This window comes from Ascaphus truei, chromosome 4 (genome assembly GCF_040206685.1).
Source record: "Ascaphus truei isolate aAscTru1 chromosome 4, aAscTru1.hap1, whole genome shotgun sequence".
Classification (NCBI taxonomy): Eukaryota; Metazoa; Chordata; class Amphibia; order Anura; family Ascaphidae; genus Ascaphus; species Ascaphus truei.
This window is the reverse complement of record NC_134486.1, coordinates 214,892,487-214,906,968: the sequence shown is the minus strand read 5'-3', so window position 1 is coordinate 214,906,968 and position 14,482 is coordinate 214,892,487. Positions and strand designations below refer to the sequence as shown.

The window sequence follows — 14,482 nt, the reverse complement described above, 5'->3', positions numbered from 1 at the left end:
TGATTCCTTGTAACATGAACTGGGCATGTCACTTAGCTATTTAATGTTCATTGAAAAAGTTACATTTAAAGTAGCAGTTGTAGCACTGTGCAATTTTTACATTTTGTGTACGTGTGTACATACATACATACTTGAAGCAGGGGGTCTCCGGATCTGAACTACGTTAATTTTAGCTCCAGGGACGCCCTACTTCCAGAGATACCTCCGTAAGGGGTGCCAGTATCTGCAGCCAGGGAATTGTATGCCTAACAAAATGGTGCCATTTAAATGTCCGAGATCCCGTGGGCCAATAAAAGCTGTCTTCCTATTGGCCCGCGTGACCTGTACATTGAAACTTGGCTCAGATACTGGCAGCACCTACAGAGGTAAGTATCTCTGGAAGCAGGGGGTACTCGGAGCTCAAATTAATTAAATTGTGTAATGAAAAAAAACCACACGTTTTGTTGCTTTTTAAAGAAAATGTTTTTTTTTTCTGTTCTATATATCCTATACATACAGTATATTATGATATACTTTGGAGTTTTTTCATCTCTAACCACACAGATACATATATAAACTCATACTTTCACATTTATCTGTATCTGTGTCATAGAAATTGTATACTAAATAATTTGTTGTTTCTTTGCTCCGAATTTAGGTGAGTTTAAGAAACGCAGACGTGACAATTTCCCACGTTCTCAAAAGAGAGATGAAATGGGCAGCAATGTTGACTCCTCATCATCAGTGATTATTGCTTTTAAATGTAAGTATGAGGACTTAAAAAGAGTATTTCTAACTATAAATTAAATTTACCAATATCTCAATAATGCTGTGTTTAAAAACTGGAGCGCAAACACGACCGAAGAAAACGGCATATTGAATTGTAGAGGGTATCAAGTTTGCTAAGGTGGGTTTAGGGTGCCGAGCCATATACTATGTCCCCATAGCTGATAATTGGCATTAGCATCTGCTGTGCGATACGCTTTGTGACCAGCAGACTTAGGCCTCGTCCAGGGTGAAGGGAAGAGCAGAGCGAGCTGGCACTCATGCACAGTGACGTCACGTGCATGTAAGCAGGAGACCAATCTTGTCCTGCTAGAAAAAATTTGCGAGCGACGTGTATTGCAGTAACATATATATATATATATATAGATATATATATATATATATAGATATATATATAGATATAGATATAGATAGATATATATATATATATAGATATATATATATAGATATAGATAGATAATAAATTAGTTCTTCAGTATTAGCTGATACCTTTTTTATTGGACTAACAAAAAAAGGTATCACCTAATACTGAAGAACTCATTTATTCTGCACTATCGCAACTAGACTAACACGGCTATTTTCTGCTTTATATAGATATATATCTATATGGATATATATCCCCTCTCTCCCTCCCCCCCATTGCTCTCTCCCCTGCTCTCCCGCCCTCCCTGCGCTCTCTCTCTCCCCCCCGTGCTTTTTCCTCCCCCACCCCACGCTCTCTCTCTCTCCTGCCCTCCCCTGCGCTCTCCCCCTCCCCCGCGCTATCTCTCTCTCTCCCCCCTGTGCTTTTTCCCTCCCCCCCTGCTTTTTCCCTCCCCCCACTCTCTCTCTCCCCGACCCTCCCCTCTCTCTCCCACCCTTCCCCCTCTCACCCCCCCTTCCCTCCCCTCTCACTCCCCTTTCCCTCCCCTCTCACCCCCCCTTTCCCTCCCCTCTCACCCCCCCTTTCCCTCCCCTCTCACCCCCCCTTTCCCTCCCCTCTCACCCCCCCTTTCCCTCCCCTCTCACCCCCCCTTTCCCTCCCCTCTCACCCCCCCTTTACCTCCCCTCAACCCCCCTTCCCTCCCCTCTCACCCCCCTTTCCTCCCCTTTCTGCCCCATCCCCCCCTCACTCCGTTTGCCCCCCCACCACCACCACTTTGTTTGCCCCCCCACCACCACTTTGTTTGCCCCCCCTTCCCCACCACTTTGTTTGCCCCCCCCTTCCCCACCACTTTGTTTGCCCCCCCCTTCCCCACCACTTTGTTTGCCCCCCCTTCCCCACCACTTTGTTTGCCCCCCTTCCCCACCACTTTGTTTGCCCCCCTTCCCCACCACTTTGTTTGCCCCCCTTCCCCACCACTTTGTTTGCCCCCCTTCCCCACCACTTTGTTTGCCCCCCCTTCCCCACCACTTTGTTTGCCCCCCCTTCCCCACCACTTTGTTTGCCCCCCCTTCCCCACCACTTTGTTTGCCCCCCTTCCCCACCACTTTGTTTTCCCCCCCCTTCCCCAACACTTTGTTTGCCCCCCCTTCCCCAACACTTATTTTGCCCCCCCCTTCCCCAACACTTTGTTTGCCCCCCCTTCCCCACCACTTTGTTTTCCCCCCCTTCCCCACCACTTTGTTTGCCCCTCCTTCCCCACCACTCTGTTTGCCCCCCCTTCCCCACCATTTTGTTTTCCACCCCTTCCCCACCACTTTGTTTGCCCCCCCCTTCCCCACCACTTTGTTTGCCCCCCCCTTCCCCACCACTTTGTTTGCCCCCCCTTCCCCACCACCACTCCGTTTTACCCCCCCTCCCCCGTTCACATCTCTCCGTTTTCTGTTTCGTGTCCCCACCCCCCCCCCCGTTTCGTGCCCCCCCCGTTTCAGAGGACAGCAACCAATGCAAGCTCCCAATGCTTGTATTGCATTGGTTTTGCCTTGCTGTCCTCTGATTGGGTAAGTTTGGTCATGTGATCTGAAATCGGAGCTACAGATTCAAAATTTTGAAACTCTTGAAACTGAGCTCCGATTACAGCTCACAGGCACGCGCAGGAGGGAGCTCACGCAGGCCACACACATTGTTGCAATGTGTCTCATCACGGCCAGCGTGAGCGCCCGCACCAGCTCAGCGCCACCCTGGACGCAGCCTTAGGGAGGATTTGTTCCAGGAAAGTACACCTAGTTTGGCATAGGTTTTGGATGTCAGGGTATCAAAGTACATCCCAAATATTAAATGGGAGTCAAACTATATGCCCAAGTATTTAAAACTAGCAACAGGAGTTAGGGTGGTATTAGCGTTGGTTCTGATCTGGAGCTCAGTCATTAAAAATGTAGATAGCAAAAACGACCTATAGCGCACAGGAGAGAAGAAAACAAAACATAGTGTAATTTGTAAACACTAGATATACATTCCTGCTATAAAGAATGCACTTAAAAGATATCAAATCAAATAGGGCAAAAGTAGATGTTCTCAGGTTGATGTTTTGATGAAATTAATCCACACTTCCAATCTTCTTATAACTGGTGAACTATAGTATGCTCCCAGGTTATATATGATGAGAAGGGATAAGGAAAGAAAAAAAGAGAGAGAGAGCTCTCTCAAGTGCATGACATTTATAGTACTAAAACAGCAAGGATATATCTGTGATGAGGAAGCCCCACTCTGGTTCTCTTCTGCAAGAGATACTCTCACCACCTCCTGAATAGACGTCCTGCGTCCTTTCCTCGCAGTGTCACAGTCCACAGATAGACATTTCTCTCTGGGTGAGAGTCTGGGCCAGCTGCAGGGAGAGTTTAGACAAAATCTTTATAGACGTGGTATATGTGTATCCATCAAATTTATTTGGTTTATATTGTGTAGCGTAGTTCTGTTTTTCTGTTACTTATTAAAAATTTAGACATGGTTCCAAATACCGTTGCTACAGTCCTGTCAGTGTTTAAAAACAATTTGTTTTGGGAAATCCAATTTTCAGGTCTCAAAAAGTCAGATTGAAGTATCTGTTCAAGGTCAGAGAGGCTTTGGCTGTGTGCATATTAGATTCTCATCTACATACATGTGTATTGGAGCTCCCTTACAAGCTGTAGGAAGATCATTGATGAAAACTGAGAAGAGTAGGGACCCCAGAACAGAGCCTTGCGGGACACCGCCGGTGATATCCAAGGGGTTGGAGCTAGAGCCTTAGATGGAGACATGTTGGCATCTACCTGATAGGTAGGAATGAAACCAGTTTAAAGCATGCTTCTCTATTTCAGAGCACTGGGGTTTGTTAAACAAGATAACATGATCAACAGTATCAAAAGCCTTTGCAAAATCTAGGAATATTGCACCAGTAAGTTGTCCCAGTTCCATTCCACACTGGATTTTATTGCAAACTTTTAGCAAGGTAGTTACCGTGGAGTGTTTGGGGCGAAAGCTAGATTGGAATTGGCTAGGGAAATTTGTCTTGGTATAGTAATCGCTTAATTGGGAGTGAACGCATTTTCCCATGACTTTGGATAGTATTGGGAGAAGAGCGCTTGGCCTGTAGTTTATGGTTGGCCATAGACATATTTAGCAATCTATAAACTCCATTTTATATTTTTGGTTTTGAATAAAGTATTTTAGTACTATTACCATTTCATTATTTATAGTTTAGAGTGCATTCAAAGGGATTCTTTATTTTTCTGTTCACACTGGCAGTGGGCACCGTAGGGTTAACTCCATTCTCAGCTTAGTAGGACAGGAAATTGAATTCTTGCAGGTAGGCCATAAAGACCCCTCCCACTCCCTGCAGGTTAGTCTTTTTCCTGTCCTACAGCTAGGAGCAGGTTTTGTTATTTTGTTAGAAAAAGACTACCCTGACTGTAATTAGTGCAGTAAAGCCAGGGAATCTCAGCCTCTCTTGTCCCTGAAGCTCCGATCGACGTGCCCTGGTGGGTATCAGGACGGAGGCCTGCGCGACTGGGCAGACCCATGGAAGCGTCTCGGAATGCTGGGGCAGAACAGCGGGGCTGTTTGAGCACGGACGCTCAGTGTATACCGCATAGGTTCCACTGGCGGGCACGTGCACGGGTGTGCGAGGGCCGAGAGCTCCGATTGGGTTGACTTCACTGCGCGGCGGAACACAGTGTGTAAGAGGAGTCTGAAGCAGCCGCAGTATGGAACGCTCGACAGACAGACAGAAGAAATCAGCTCCAAGAAGCTGAAAGGAGTGTGGAAACCAGCATGGACACTGCTGGAAGTAGAGGGTCGCTGACAAAAATTAGGTTAGTTCTACAAATGGATTTAAGAGAGTGGATTACAGGAACTAAAGGAATAGATATTTTTTTTTTACTTTAGTTCTATGGTTATACAACAAGAGGAAGGAAGAACTTCTAAGGGGACAGTAGAGTCCCTGCATCAGAAGAAAAAAGCTGCTAAAAAAAAATAAGTGGTGTGCGGCTTGTGAAAAGTCAGCCATAGAGAGCGGGATGCTTTGTGCAGACTGCCTTAAAGCTGCAGCAGGGGAGTCAAATGAGCAGATGAGTACTTTTCTAGCTTGGATCTTAAATACAGTAAAACAAAGTGTAGATTCTGCAGTGCACGAAGCAGTGAAGCCACCGCAAAAGAGAGCAGGTCTCAGACCAGCATGGATAAAGTAAGAGATTCCTCATCAGACAAATCAGAGTTGACCAGGTGTCAGATGGGGAGTGTGATTCATCAGAGCAAGAAAGGCAAGCTGAAGAATCAGAGTTTGATTTAGAAATGGTGAACCCTCTTTTGTAAAGGCAATGAGGGAAACATTGGAGCTAGAGGATAAGGAAGAAATGGTTCAAAAATCGGATAAATTATTCGGGACAAGGCAGAAGAAAACCAGATGTTTTCCAATTCATCAAGTGATCAAGGAGATGATACAGATGGCATTGTCACAGCTGGATAGAAAACAAAATATGCCCAAAAAGGCAATTCGGATATGGATTGCTAATCTAGAAGAAGCATTGGAGAAATTAGTAGAGAGAATTTTTATTCTGAAGGCGTTGTCAGAAATCTAGTGGGCAGCGGATTACATAGTGGAAGCGTCACTGGATGCATTAAGACTGGCAGACAAGTCAATGGCTTGTACAGTAACAGCAAGAAGAGCTCTATGGCTCAGACACTGGATGGCAGGCACAGCTTCCAAGAAAAGTTTATGTAACTTGCCCTTTGAAGGAGAATTCCTATCTGGGAATAAATTGGATGCGATTATAAATAAAGCGTCGGGAGGTAAAAGCACATTTTTACTACAAGAGAGTTGAAATAGAAGATATGGCCCTACATTCCATCAGACGGAAAAGACACAGTATAGGGAAGCAAAAACATATCGTCCGGGAAAAACGTTTTCAAGGCAACAGTCATGGAGAGGCGGACAGAATAAGCTTTTTCGTGGCGCCAAAGGGAGAGCGTCATTTGCCAGAAGAAAATTCCCATGAAGGTCAGGGGGTCCAGCGACTTTCAGTTGGGGAAAGACTGAACCAATTTGAAGCGACATGGGCTCAATCAATAAAAGACAGGTGGGTACTACAGATCCTTTCTTTAGGGTACCACCTGGAGTTCAAGGACATTTCAAGAAGGGATATATATTTAAGAAGAAAATATGCTCAAGACAAAAGAAAAAATAAAGCAAATGAGTTTGATCTTGAAGGATTTTTAACAGGCCAATGTAATAACAAGGGTTCCTCAAAGACAGAGGAGAAATGGGATTTATTCCAAAATCTTCTTGATAGAAAAGGCATCAGGAGGATGCAGAGCAGTATTGGATCTAAGAATAGTAAATACTGTACCTATTTACAGGTAAGAAAATTAAAAATGATTTCATTAAACATAATCATTCAAGAAGTAAAACCAAAGGATTGGATGATGTCAATATATCTAAAAGATGCCTATTTACACATTCTTATAGCAAAAAGGCATCACAAATGTCTCAGATTTACAGTAAATCAACAACAATACCAATATACAGCTCTGCTGTTTGGACTGGCGACGTCTCCCAGAACATTCACAAAGGTGTTGGCCCCATTGATAGCAGAATTAAGGAAAAGGGGCGTGGAGATTTATCCATATCTAGATGAGATCCTGATCAAGTCTCAATAAGAAAGAAACTGCTACTAGACAAACATTATCGTGTCTTTTCTAGAACAACATGGCTGGATCATAAATGTCGACGAGAGCCAGCTAATACCAACACAGTCTCAAAAATTTCTGAGAGTAGAATTTCACACGGCGGAAGGAGAGGTGTGATTGCCATACCCAAGGATCCAAGATATTGGAATTCAGACAAGAACGCTCAGAACAGCGAACACATCATCAGCAGACTGCATGAGACTCCTGGGAAAGTTTACTTCAACGTTAAACATAGAAAAATGGGCAGGTCTACACATGAGATCATTGCAACAAAAATTTTTACAACAGTGGAATGGAGATCCCTAGGATGTAAGATAAAAAATATACGTATACCCACACACAAAGAGAGAACTAAGATGGTGGGAAAATGCACAGAACCTATTAAAAGGACATACGTTGCACCAGAAACAATGGGTATCAATCACCACAGACGCAAGCAGCGCAGGTTGGGTAGCCCAATTGGGGGACTTACTGGTACAGGGTTCTTGGACAACCAAAGAACAACAGTTACCATCAAACCTGCTGGAACTCAAGGCAGTGCAGAAAGCATTGGAAGCATTCCAAAGCCAAGTAAAAGATGGACATTTACAAATAAAGTCAGACAACAGAGCCGTGGAAAAATATATAGCCAAGCAAGGAGGAACAAGAAGCAAAAGACTGAGTCTAACATCAGAGATTCTATCATGGGCAGAAGGCTATGTTATAGATATAACAGCCATACATATCACAGGCAAGAAAATATTACAGTAGATTTTCTCAGTCTCAACCTGATTCACCCGGGAGAATGGTCGTTAGACAACCAAGTATTTCACAGGTTGGTAGAATGCTGGGGACAGCTAGAGATAGATCTGATGGCTACTCACCAAAACAGAAATGTGGCGAATTATAGCGCAAGGCATTTTTATCCCACCGCAAATCACACACAAGCCCTCAGTTTCAGGTGGCAATTCAATTTGGCATATCTGTTTCTTCCAATTCATCTCATATCAAAGATAGTGAGGAAGATCAGGAGCAATCAAGCAAAAGTGATACTGGTGTACCATATTGGCCGAGAAGACTATGGTTTGCCCATCTCATAAACATGGCATCTTCCAAATATCAAGGAACTGATGCAACATGGACCAGTATATCACCCAGACCCCAAACAGCGGGGCTTGGCGGCTTGGAGATTGAGTGGGAGACATTGAGAGAAAAAGGTTGTTCAGATAGGACAATAAAAACTTTGTTGGAAGCAAGAAAAAAAAATCTACTTCAGTGTACTATCGAATTTGGTTATGCTTCAGAGACTGGTATGTGAAACAGAGACAAAAGTTTTTTTCTCCAAATACTGTGACACTAGTAGAATTTCTACAGGAAGGTTTTGATAGAGGCCTCACTTCATTGAAGGTGCAAGTTTTGGCATTGTCAGCACTGTTACAGAAGAATCTATATTTAGGTGTTTTGCAATTCTGTTCAGCTGTTCCTGGCTGATTTGGAGGGTGGCTCCTCCTTCCCAAGTTTGAAGCTCACCCCCACCCACTTTGAAATGGTTAAAAGCTCACTCCATCTCACCTTCTACACTCGTGAACTTGCAGACAGTTTGATTGCGACAAGTCTAATACAGAGTGCTTTTCCTGGTATTATACAGGTTAATAAGAGCTTCAATCAGACTTAGAACTATGCAACTAATTTTTGACAGATTTATTATAAATCATTCTTCCTGGTAATGTACAGGTTATTAAGAATTTATATTAGTGTTAGGACCCTTGAGACGTGGTTTGCCTTGGAGTGGCTCAAGGGCTTACAACACTTTGGCCAAAGAGTTAAACTAAAAGACCGTTTTATTCAAAAGATACTTATATATATATATATACTGTACTGTGTATTTGTGTCATAGGATGTAGCACTGAGCACTGTCTGTATTTTATGTTCTGTCTGGTTTTAAATATATATTGCCATGCTCAGTAGCACTCCACTTTGACACTTATACGTATATATATATATATATATATATATATATATATATATATATATATATATTTGTGTGTTTATTTTTAATATGAGCTTGTAGGGGTTCGGTGTGTAGAGAAGAATCTAGCAACTGAGAGACTTATTCGTTTCTTACAAGCGGTCAAGAGATTAAGACCACAAGTCAAGAGCAGAGTGCCGACATGGGACCTGTCACTGGTACTGAATGTTCTCACTATGCACCCGTTCGAACCTATCGATCAAATACTCTTAAAGTTACTATCATGGAAGGTGACATTCCTGATGGGTATCACATCTGCAAGGACAGTGGGAGAGTTCCAAGTCTTTTCTGGTAAGGATCAGTTTCTGGTCAGCCACCAGGATAAAGCAGTGTTGCGACCGGTATATAATTTTTTGCCGAAAGTAGTTTCTCAATTTCATATGAACAAAGCAATTGTAATTCCTTCATTTTTGCCCAAAACCAGGTAACAAAATGGAAGAGAGATTGCATAACCTTGAAGTAGTAAGGTTCTTGGAAACATATTGAAAGGGTGCAGGACATAAAGTCAGGTAGGCTGTTTATCATTCCTGAAGGGCCAAGGATGGGGCAAGCAGCGTCCAAAGCGACTAGATCCAATTGGATTGTATCATGTATCAGGAAAGCATATGAAAACAAAGGACAAACTCTTCCTTTAAATTGAAAAGCACACTCAACGAGCCATGGCCGCTTCATGGGCATTTAAGGCACAGTCATGACCAGGACAAATCTGCAAAGCGGCAGTGTGGTCTTCATTTAACACATTTATGAAGTATTACAGATTGGACATTCAGGTTTCAGCTGAAGCAAGTTTTGGGCGATAAGTGTTACAGTCTGTAGTAAAATAAAGTGAAAATGTAATCAATAAAATGGTTGAAACTAATATTGGCATTTGGGTTTTGTTTTCCCTCCCTAAATAATACTACTGGGGTATGTCCCTACAGTGCCCACTGTCCGGGTGAACAGGAAAAGAAAATGTAAACAATTACCGTAATTTTCTTTTCCTGGAACCATGGCAGTGGGCACATAGTTACCCTCCCTATGTATGCCTACTATATATCAGTTGTATTTTTCAGCTATGGTAGAATCCAAAGACTATCTGCAGGTAGTGGGAGGGGCCTTTATGGCCTACCTGCAAGAATTCAATTTCCTGTTATACTAAACTGAGGATAGAGTTAACCCTATGGTGCCCACTGCCATGGTTCCAGGAAAATAAAATTACGGTAAGTTGTTTAAATTTTCTCTCTTCTCTATTTTTGGTACTATTGTGCAATGTAATCTTTGCTTCATTCACATATTTCCTGGCATATATTTCTTTTGTTCCCAGCATTTCAACATGAGCTGGATACAAGGCACGATAAATATGAGCGACTTGTGAAGCTTGGCCGGGATATAACTATTGAAAGCAAACGGACTATATTTCTTTTACACAGGGTTACCAGGTATTAGTGTTTCATCTTTTTTCTAAAATGCTATCAATGCCGCTATGTCTAAAGCAATGACATTTTATATTTACATTTTATTGCACAAAGAAAAACATAGATCCAGTAAATATATGTATAGAAGAGCTTGTACGTGCATTATTTTAGGACCAGATGCAAAGGGAAATAAAAGGAAGAAGCATTGAGTTTTTAACTGGTATACAACTCTTCTGAGGCAGGTACCTTCAAGGTGCAATCACTGATGGTTAACCTGTTAGAAACATTTTTATATTTCTTCAATGAATAGGACCATATTATAACGATACGATTTGCCTGCTTTTGTTGGTACGGTGTAATTTCCCCGCCAAAATTGACTATTTGACGCAGATTACCAAGCTTATTTTTTTCCTACTTGTATTTATATATTTTTAACTTCGAAAGTTAAGTCTGCTTTAGAATATTCACATGGAAACCTCTGTTGTTTTTAATCTAATTTACTCCACCCAAACAGGAAGCACACAACTGTTTCATACAAACTACAAAGGGCCTTATAAGAAAAGTTGCCATATCCTAAGCTTCTCAGAAAATGTCCCTTTGAAATGTAATTTTGTAATTGAGTGAAGAGGGGCGTAGCAAGCATTTTACGTAATGTTTTAGTCTCACATTTTAGGAATAAAATAATTTAAAAGTTATCTAGAGCCTTTCTCTTTTATTATGTACCGTATTGAACTAATAATGGCATCACACTGTTTAAAAAGATTAAGAACAAAGAATAATAATTACCAGATAACATTTAAATTCTGTGGGCTGGAAGAATATTGACACACTTAATTTTAAAGAAACAAATAAGTGAACATTTAGCTTCAGGGGAATTGAATATTTCTAAGGAAAGCTAATACATTTGATAGTTTAAGAACATTTTTTTTTGCCTGCTACATATGAGTGCCCTTTTAACTTGAATTTAATTGATTATTCTTCAATTACTGTTTCACGGGGACTCCAGGAGCAGGTATAACCTCGATGGCCGGAATAGCAGGGAATGCAAGGATTGTTGGTGTCACAGGCTGAGGTCGGTGGCAGGTGGAAAGCAGGATCATCGGGGGTCACAGGCAGGGGTCGGTGGCAGGCGGCAAGCAAGGATCGGCGGCACGGGAGCAGGAACTGAGACTAGAGACTCACACAAATAGGAAACAAACGGGAATGAGCCAGAACACTAGCATGGAACTTTAATGCATGGGCATAAGGCAGTCAGGACACAAAACAAAGGCAAGGGAGAAAAAGGAAACTATAAAGACAGAGTACAGGACCAACGAGAGGAGACAGACAGACGATCCCCAGAGCAGACAAACAGCAGCACACCTGGTGGACAGACCAGGGAACTGGGACTGGGAGCAGGATGTCTAGATAGACTCTGACACTACTCCCCCCTCTCAGATGTATTCTCCGGACGATCCTCCAGGCTCTTCAGTGAGACCTTGGTCAAAGGTAGACTGGGTGACCCACTGGTGGTTTATTGACGGGCAAAGTAATTGTCCCCACAGTGATGGTACAGGGACCAACAAACGGTCCAGCAGACTCTTCATAAAAATCAGTGAGGGCATTGAGTTCACTTTCCGTGGTCTCCATTTCTGACCAACGTATCTCTCTTAGGTTTGGAATCTCTTTCTCCAACTTCATCTTTTCAGACTCCAATTTAGCACTAAAGCACTAAATGTCTGTTCCTTGTAACCCTTGCTCAGGTCTTGCAAAGCCTCTGCCAGCTTGCTTTTGAACTCTGTCTGATGTCCGTAATCTATTTCTACTGTCCTAGTCTTGTGCCGTTTCGTGGAATAATTTAATTAGCATTTAAGATCAGCTATTTGAGTTTTCAGCTCTTGAAGCTGTCCTTCTGCATTTCTTTTCCCACTCAATGCAGTTGTCTGTTCACCTTCTTTGGAGTTGAGTCGCAATTCCACATCTCCCAGCTGACTCAGAGCAAGGCTTAAATCTGTTTCCTTTTCTTTATTTCTGACCTGCAGCGGCCTGTGCTCCTTCCGTACCTTGTCCAGCTGCAGCCGGGCCCTCTCATTGGCCGTGTGGTCCAGCAATTCACAGGCATTGGCTATTTTGACCTCATAGGGCAGTGTCAGGCCGGACACTTGATGGACGGACACCTCCTCATTCTCTTCCTTTTTGGCGAGCTGTATCTCGTGCTCAGCGATCTGCACCTGCAGCACTGTGAGTTGCTAGGATGTGTTTTCAGCTGCCAGCTTTAGCTCTTCTACTTTTAGGCTTAGCTGCAAGTTCCACTCAGCAAGAGACCCATGTTTCTTGAGTGCATCCTGCAATTCTCCTCTCAGGACCTTCATCGCTTCACTGTGCTTGCTCTGAGCTTACTTCTACGCATCCTTCTTTACGTTTTGGAGCTCTGCTAATTTCTTTACTAAGGTCTCAGCAGCTTGCCTTTTCCAGGTTTCTTTCTCCTGGGTGTACTGATTGTTTGGGATGGAGCCGTGTCTCTGCTCCCCTAACTCTTGCTTCAGTTTCTGGCAAGATTCTCTCATACAGAATTATCTGGCCTCAGCTCCTCCAGCAAGGCTATGGTTATGCTCTGTGTGGCCTTCAGCTCCTCGTGCTGCTCTTTGGGGACACATTGGGTACTCAAATGCTCTTGCAGTATTTTTACTTAGCAGTCTGGATACTTTTTTCCTGCAGAACTCGCTTCTTCTCCTCAGCATTCACCTGTTTCTCCTTGGCATCCTGCAGACTCTCACGCAGTTCTTGCAGCATGTTCTCTGCTTATGTGCGCTGCTCCAGGGAGGCACGTTCTTCTTACAGCACTCTCTGCATTCTGCATGCTGCCTGTACGTCTAACTTCCTGGGCCAATTGTTTCTTCACTTTTTATGCTTTGTGAAGCTTCTCAGTTTCTCCACAGACCTGACTAGTCAGATTCCAAACCTCTTCCTTCAGGTTTATGTTCTCTTTCTTTACTGACTATGTCCCTTAGGACCGTCTCATAAGCATCCTTCAATGAATACATCCCTGTGTTTAGACCGTAGCCTTCCTGGCGAGAGTGTTCCAGCTCAGTACTAAGCCTGTGAACTTATTTCTGAGATGCTTCCAGCGCTGGACCAACTTGATCCATGAAACTCTGGTCCTGGGCAGAATCAACGTATGCCTTCTCCAGCTTACTTGACAAGATCACCCTGTCACTCTCCAACTGATCCTTTTTCTTTCTCCTGGAGTACGCACTTAGCAATTGCTTTGGACAGACACTTTTGTAGTGCAGCCTTGGCCTCTTGCTGTTTATCAAGTCGTCCATGGAGGCAATCAATCTCATTCTTTGCAGATTGAAGTGCCTGAGTTAAGGCATCTTTAGCTTGGTTAAAGGCATCCTTTTTCTTTTCCACTACCCCTGGAACAATCTGTGATTTGCCTTAAGCCGCACATATAGTGCCGGCGACGGCGCCTGAAAACAAATGCATTGTCGCCGCCGCGTGCGCTTATATTAAGCGCAACAAAGCGACGCGATTTTCGGAAGCCGGGAATATTTGATTTTTCAGGGGCAGTTGCTTCATGCGACAGCCCCTGAACCAATCCATGCCCTGGTCGCCTGCGACGCCGCTGCGAAGCAAAATATAACCTTTGCTAGCGGCGATGGCGACGGGTGATGTTGCGGGCACTATACGCGCGGCCTTAAGCGGCAGCATATCTTTGTTCCCTTCAAATGCAGGCTTTCCTGAGGATGAATGATCATCCTTAATTCCTTCTGCAGCTTCCACTGTAACAGGAGACCCTTTCTGCTTTTTTTTTCTCTATTCTTTGAGGAGCTCTGAAGAATCAATGGTACTGTGTTCACATTTATTGCTCAAGACTGTTTTCAAAGTGGGAGCCATAGTTCCAGACACAGGGAAAACCAAACTCCCCAAGAAAACCAGTAAAGAGGAAATGTGTCTTTAAAGCAGAAGCATAGGAATGAACAACAGAAATAGACACAAACAGGGAGACAAAAAGATAAGAGAGCTGACTTTTAGATTTGATACCTTAGCATAGGTGCTAGAAATATCATAATTGCAGGGGAAACAATAGACAGAAAAATACAAACAAATGGAAATATTTTTGTCTTTTTGAAATGGACCCTGAGAACTAGCAGTTTTGTACCCAAGCAAAGAAATCAAAAGCAAGTCTGTTTTTAGAAATGCAAGTCTGAAAATCTGCAGTGGCTCACCTGGAAATGCAGAGAGAGA

General features: G+C 43.2%; 1 protein-coding gene across 1 annotated transcript in view; it reads left to right on the top strand.

Annotated features, from left to right (window-relative positions):
- The window catches only part of TSNAX (translin associated factor X), a 57,580-nt gene that overhangs the window by 13,171 nt on the left and 29,927 nt on the right, over positions 1-14,482 (top strand). The window contains exons 2-3 of the mRNA XM_075596843.1: positions 638-742; positions 10,162-10,276. Coding sequence (XP_075452958.1) covers positions 638-742; positions 10,162-10,276 — 220 coding nt within the window. The remainder of the gene's footprint in view (positions 1-637; positions 743-10,161; positions 10,277-14,482) is intronic.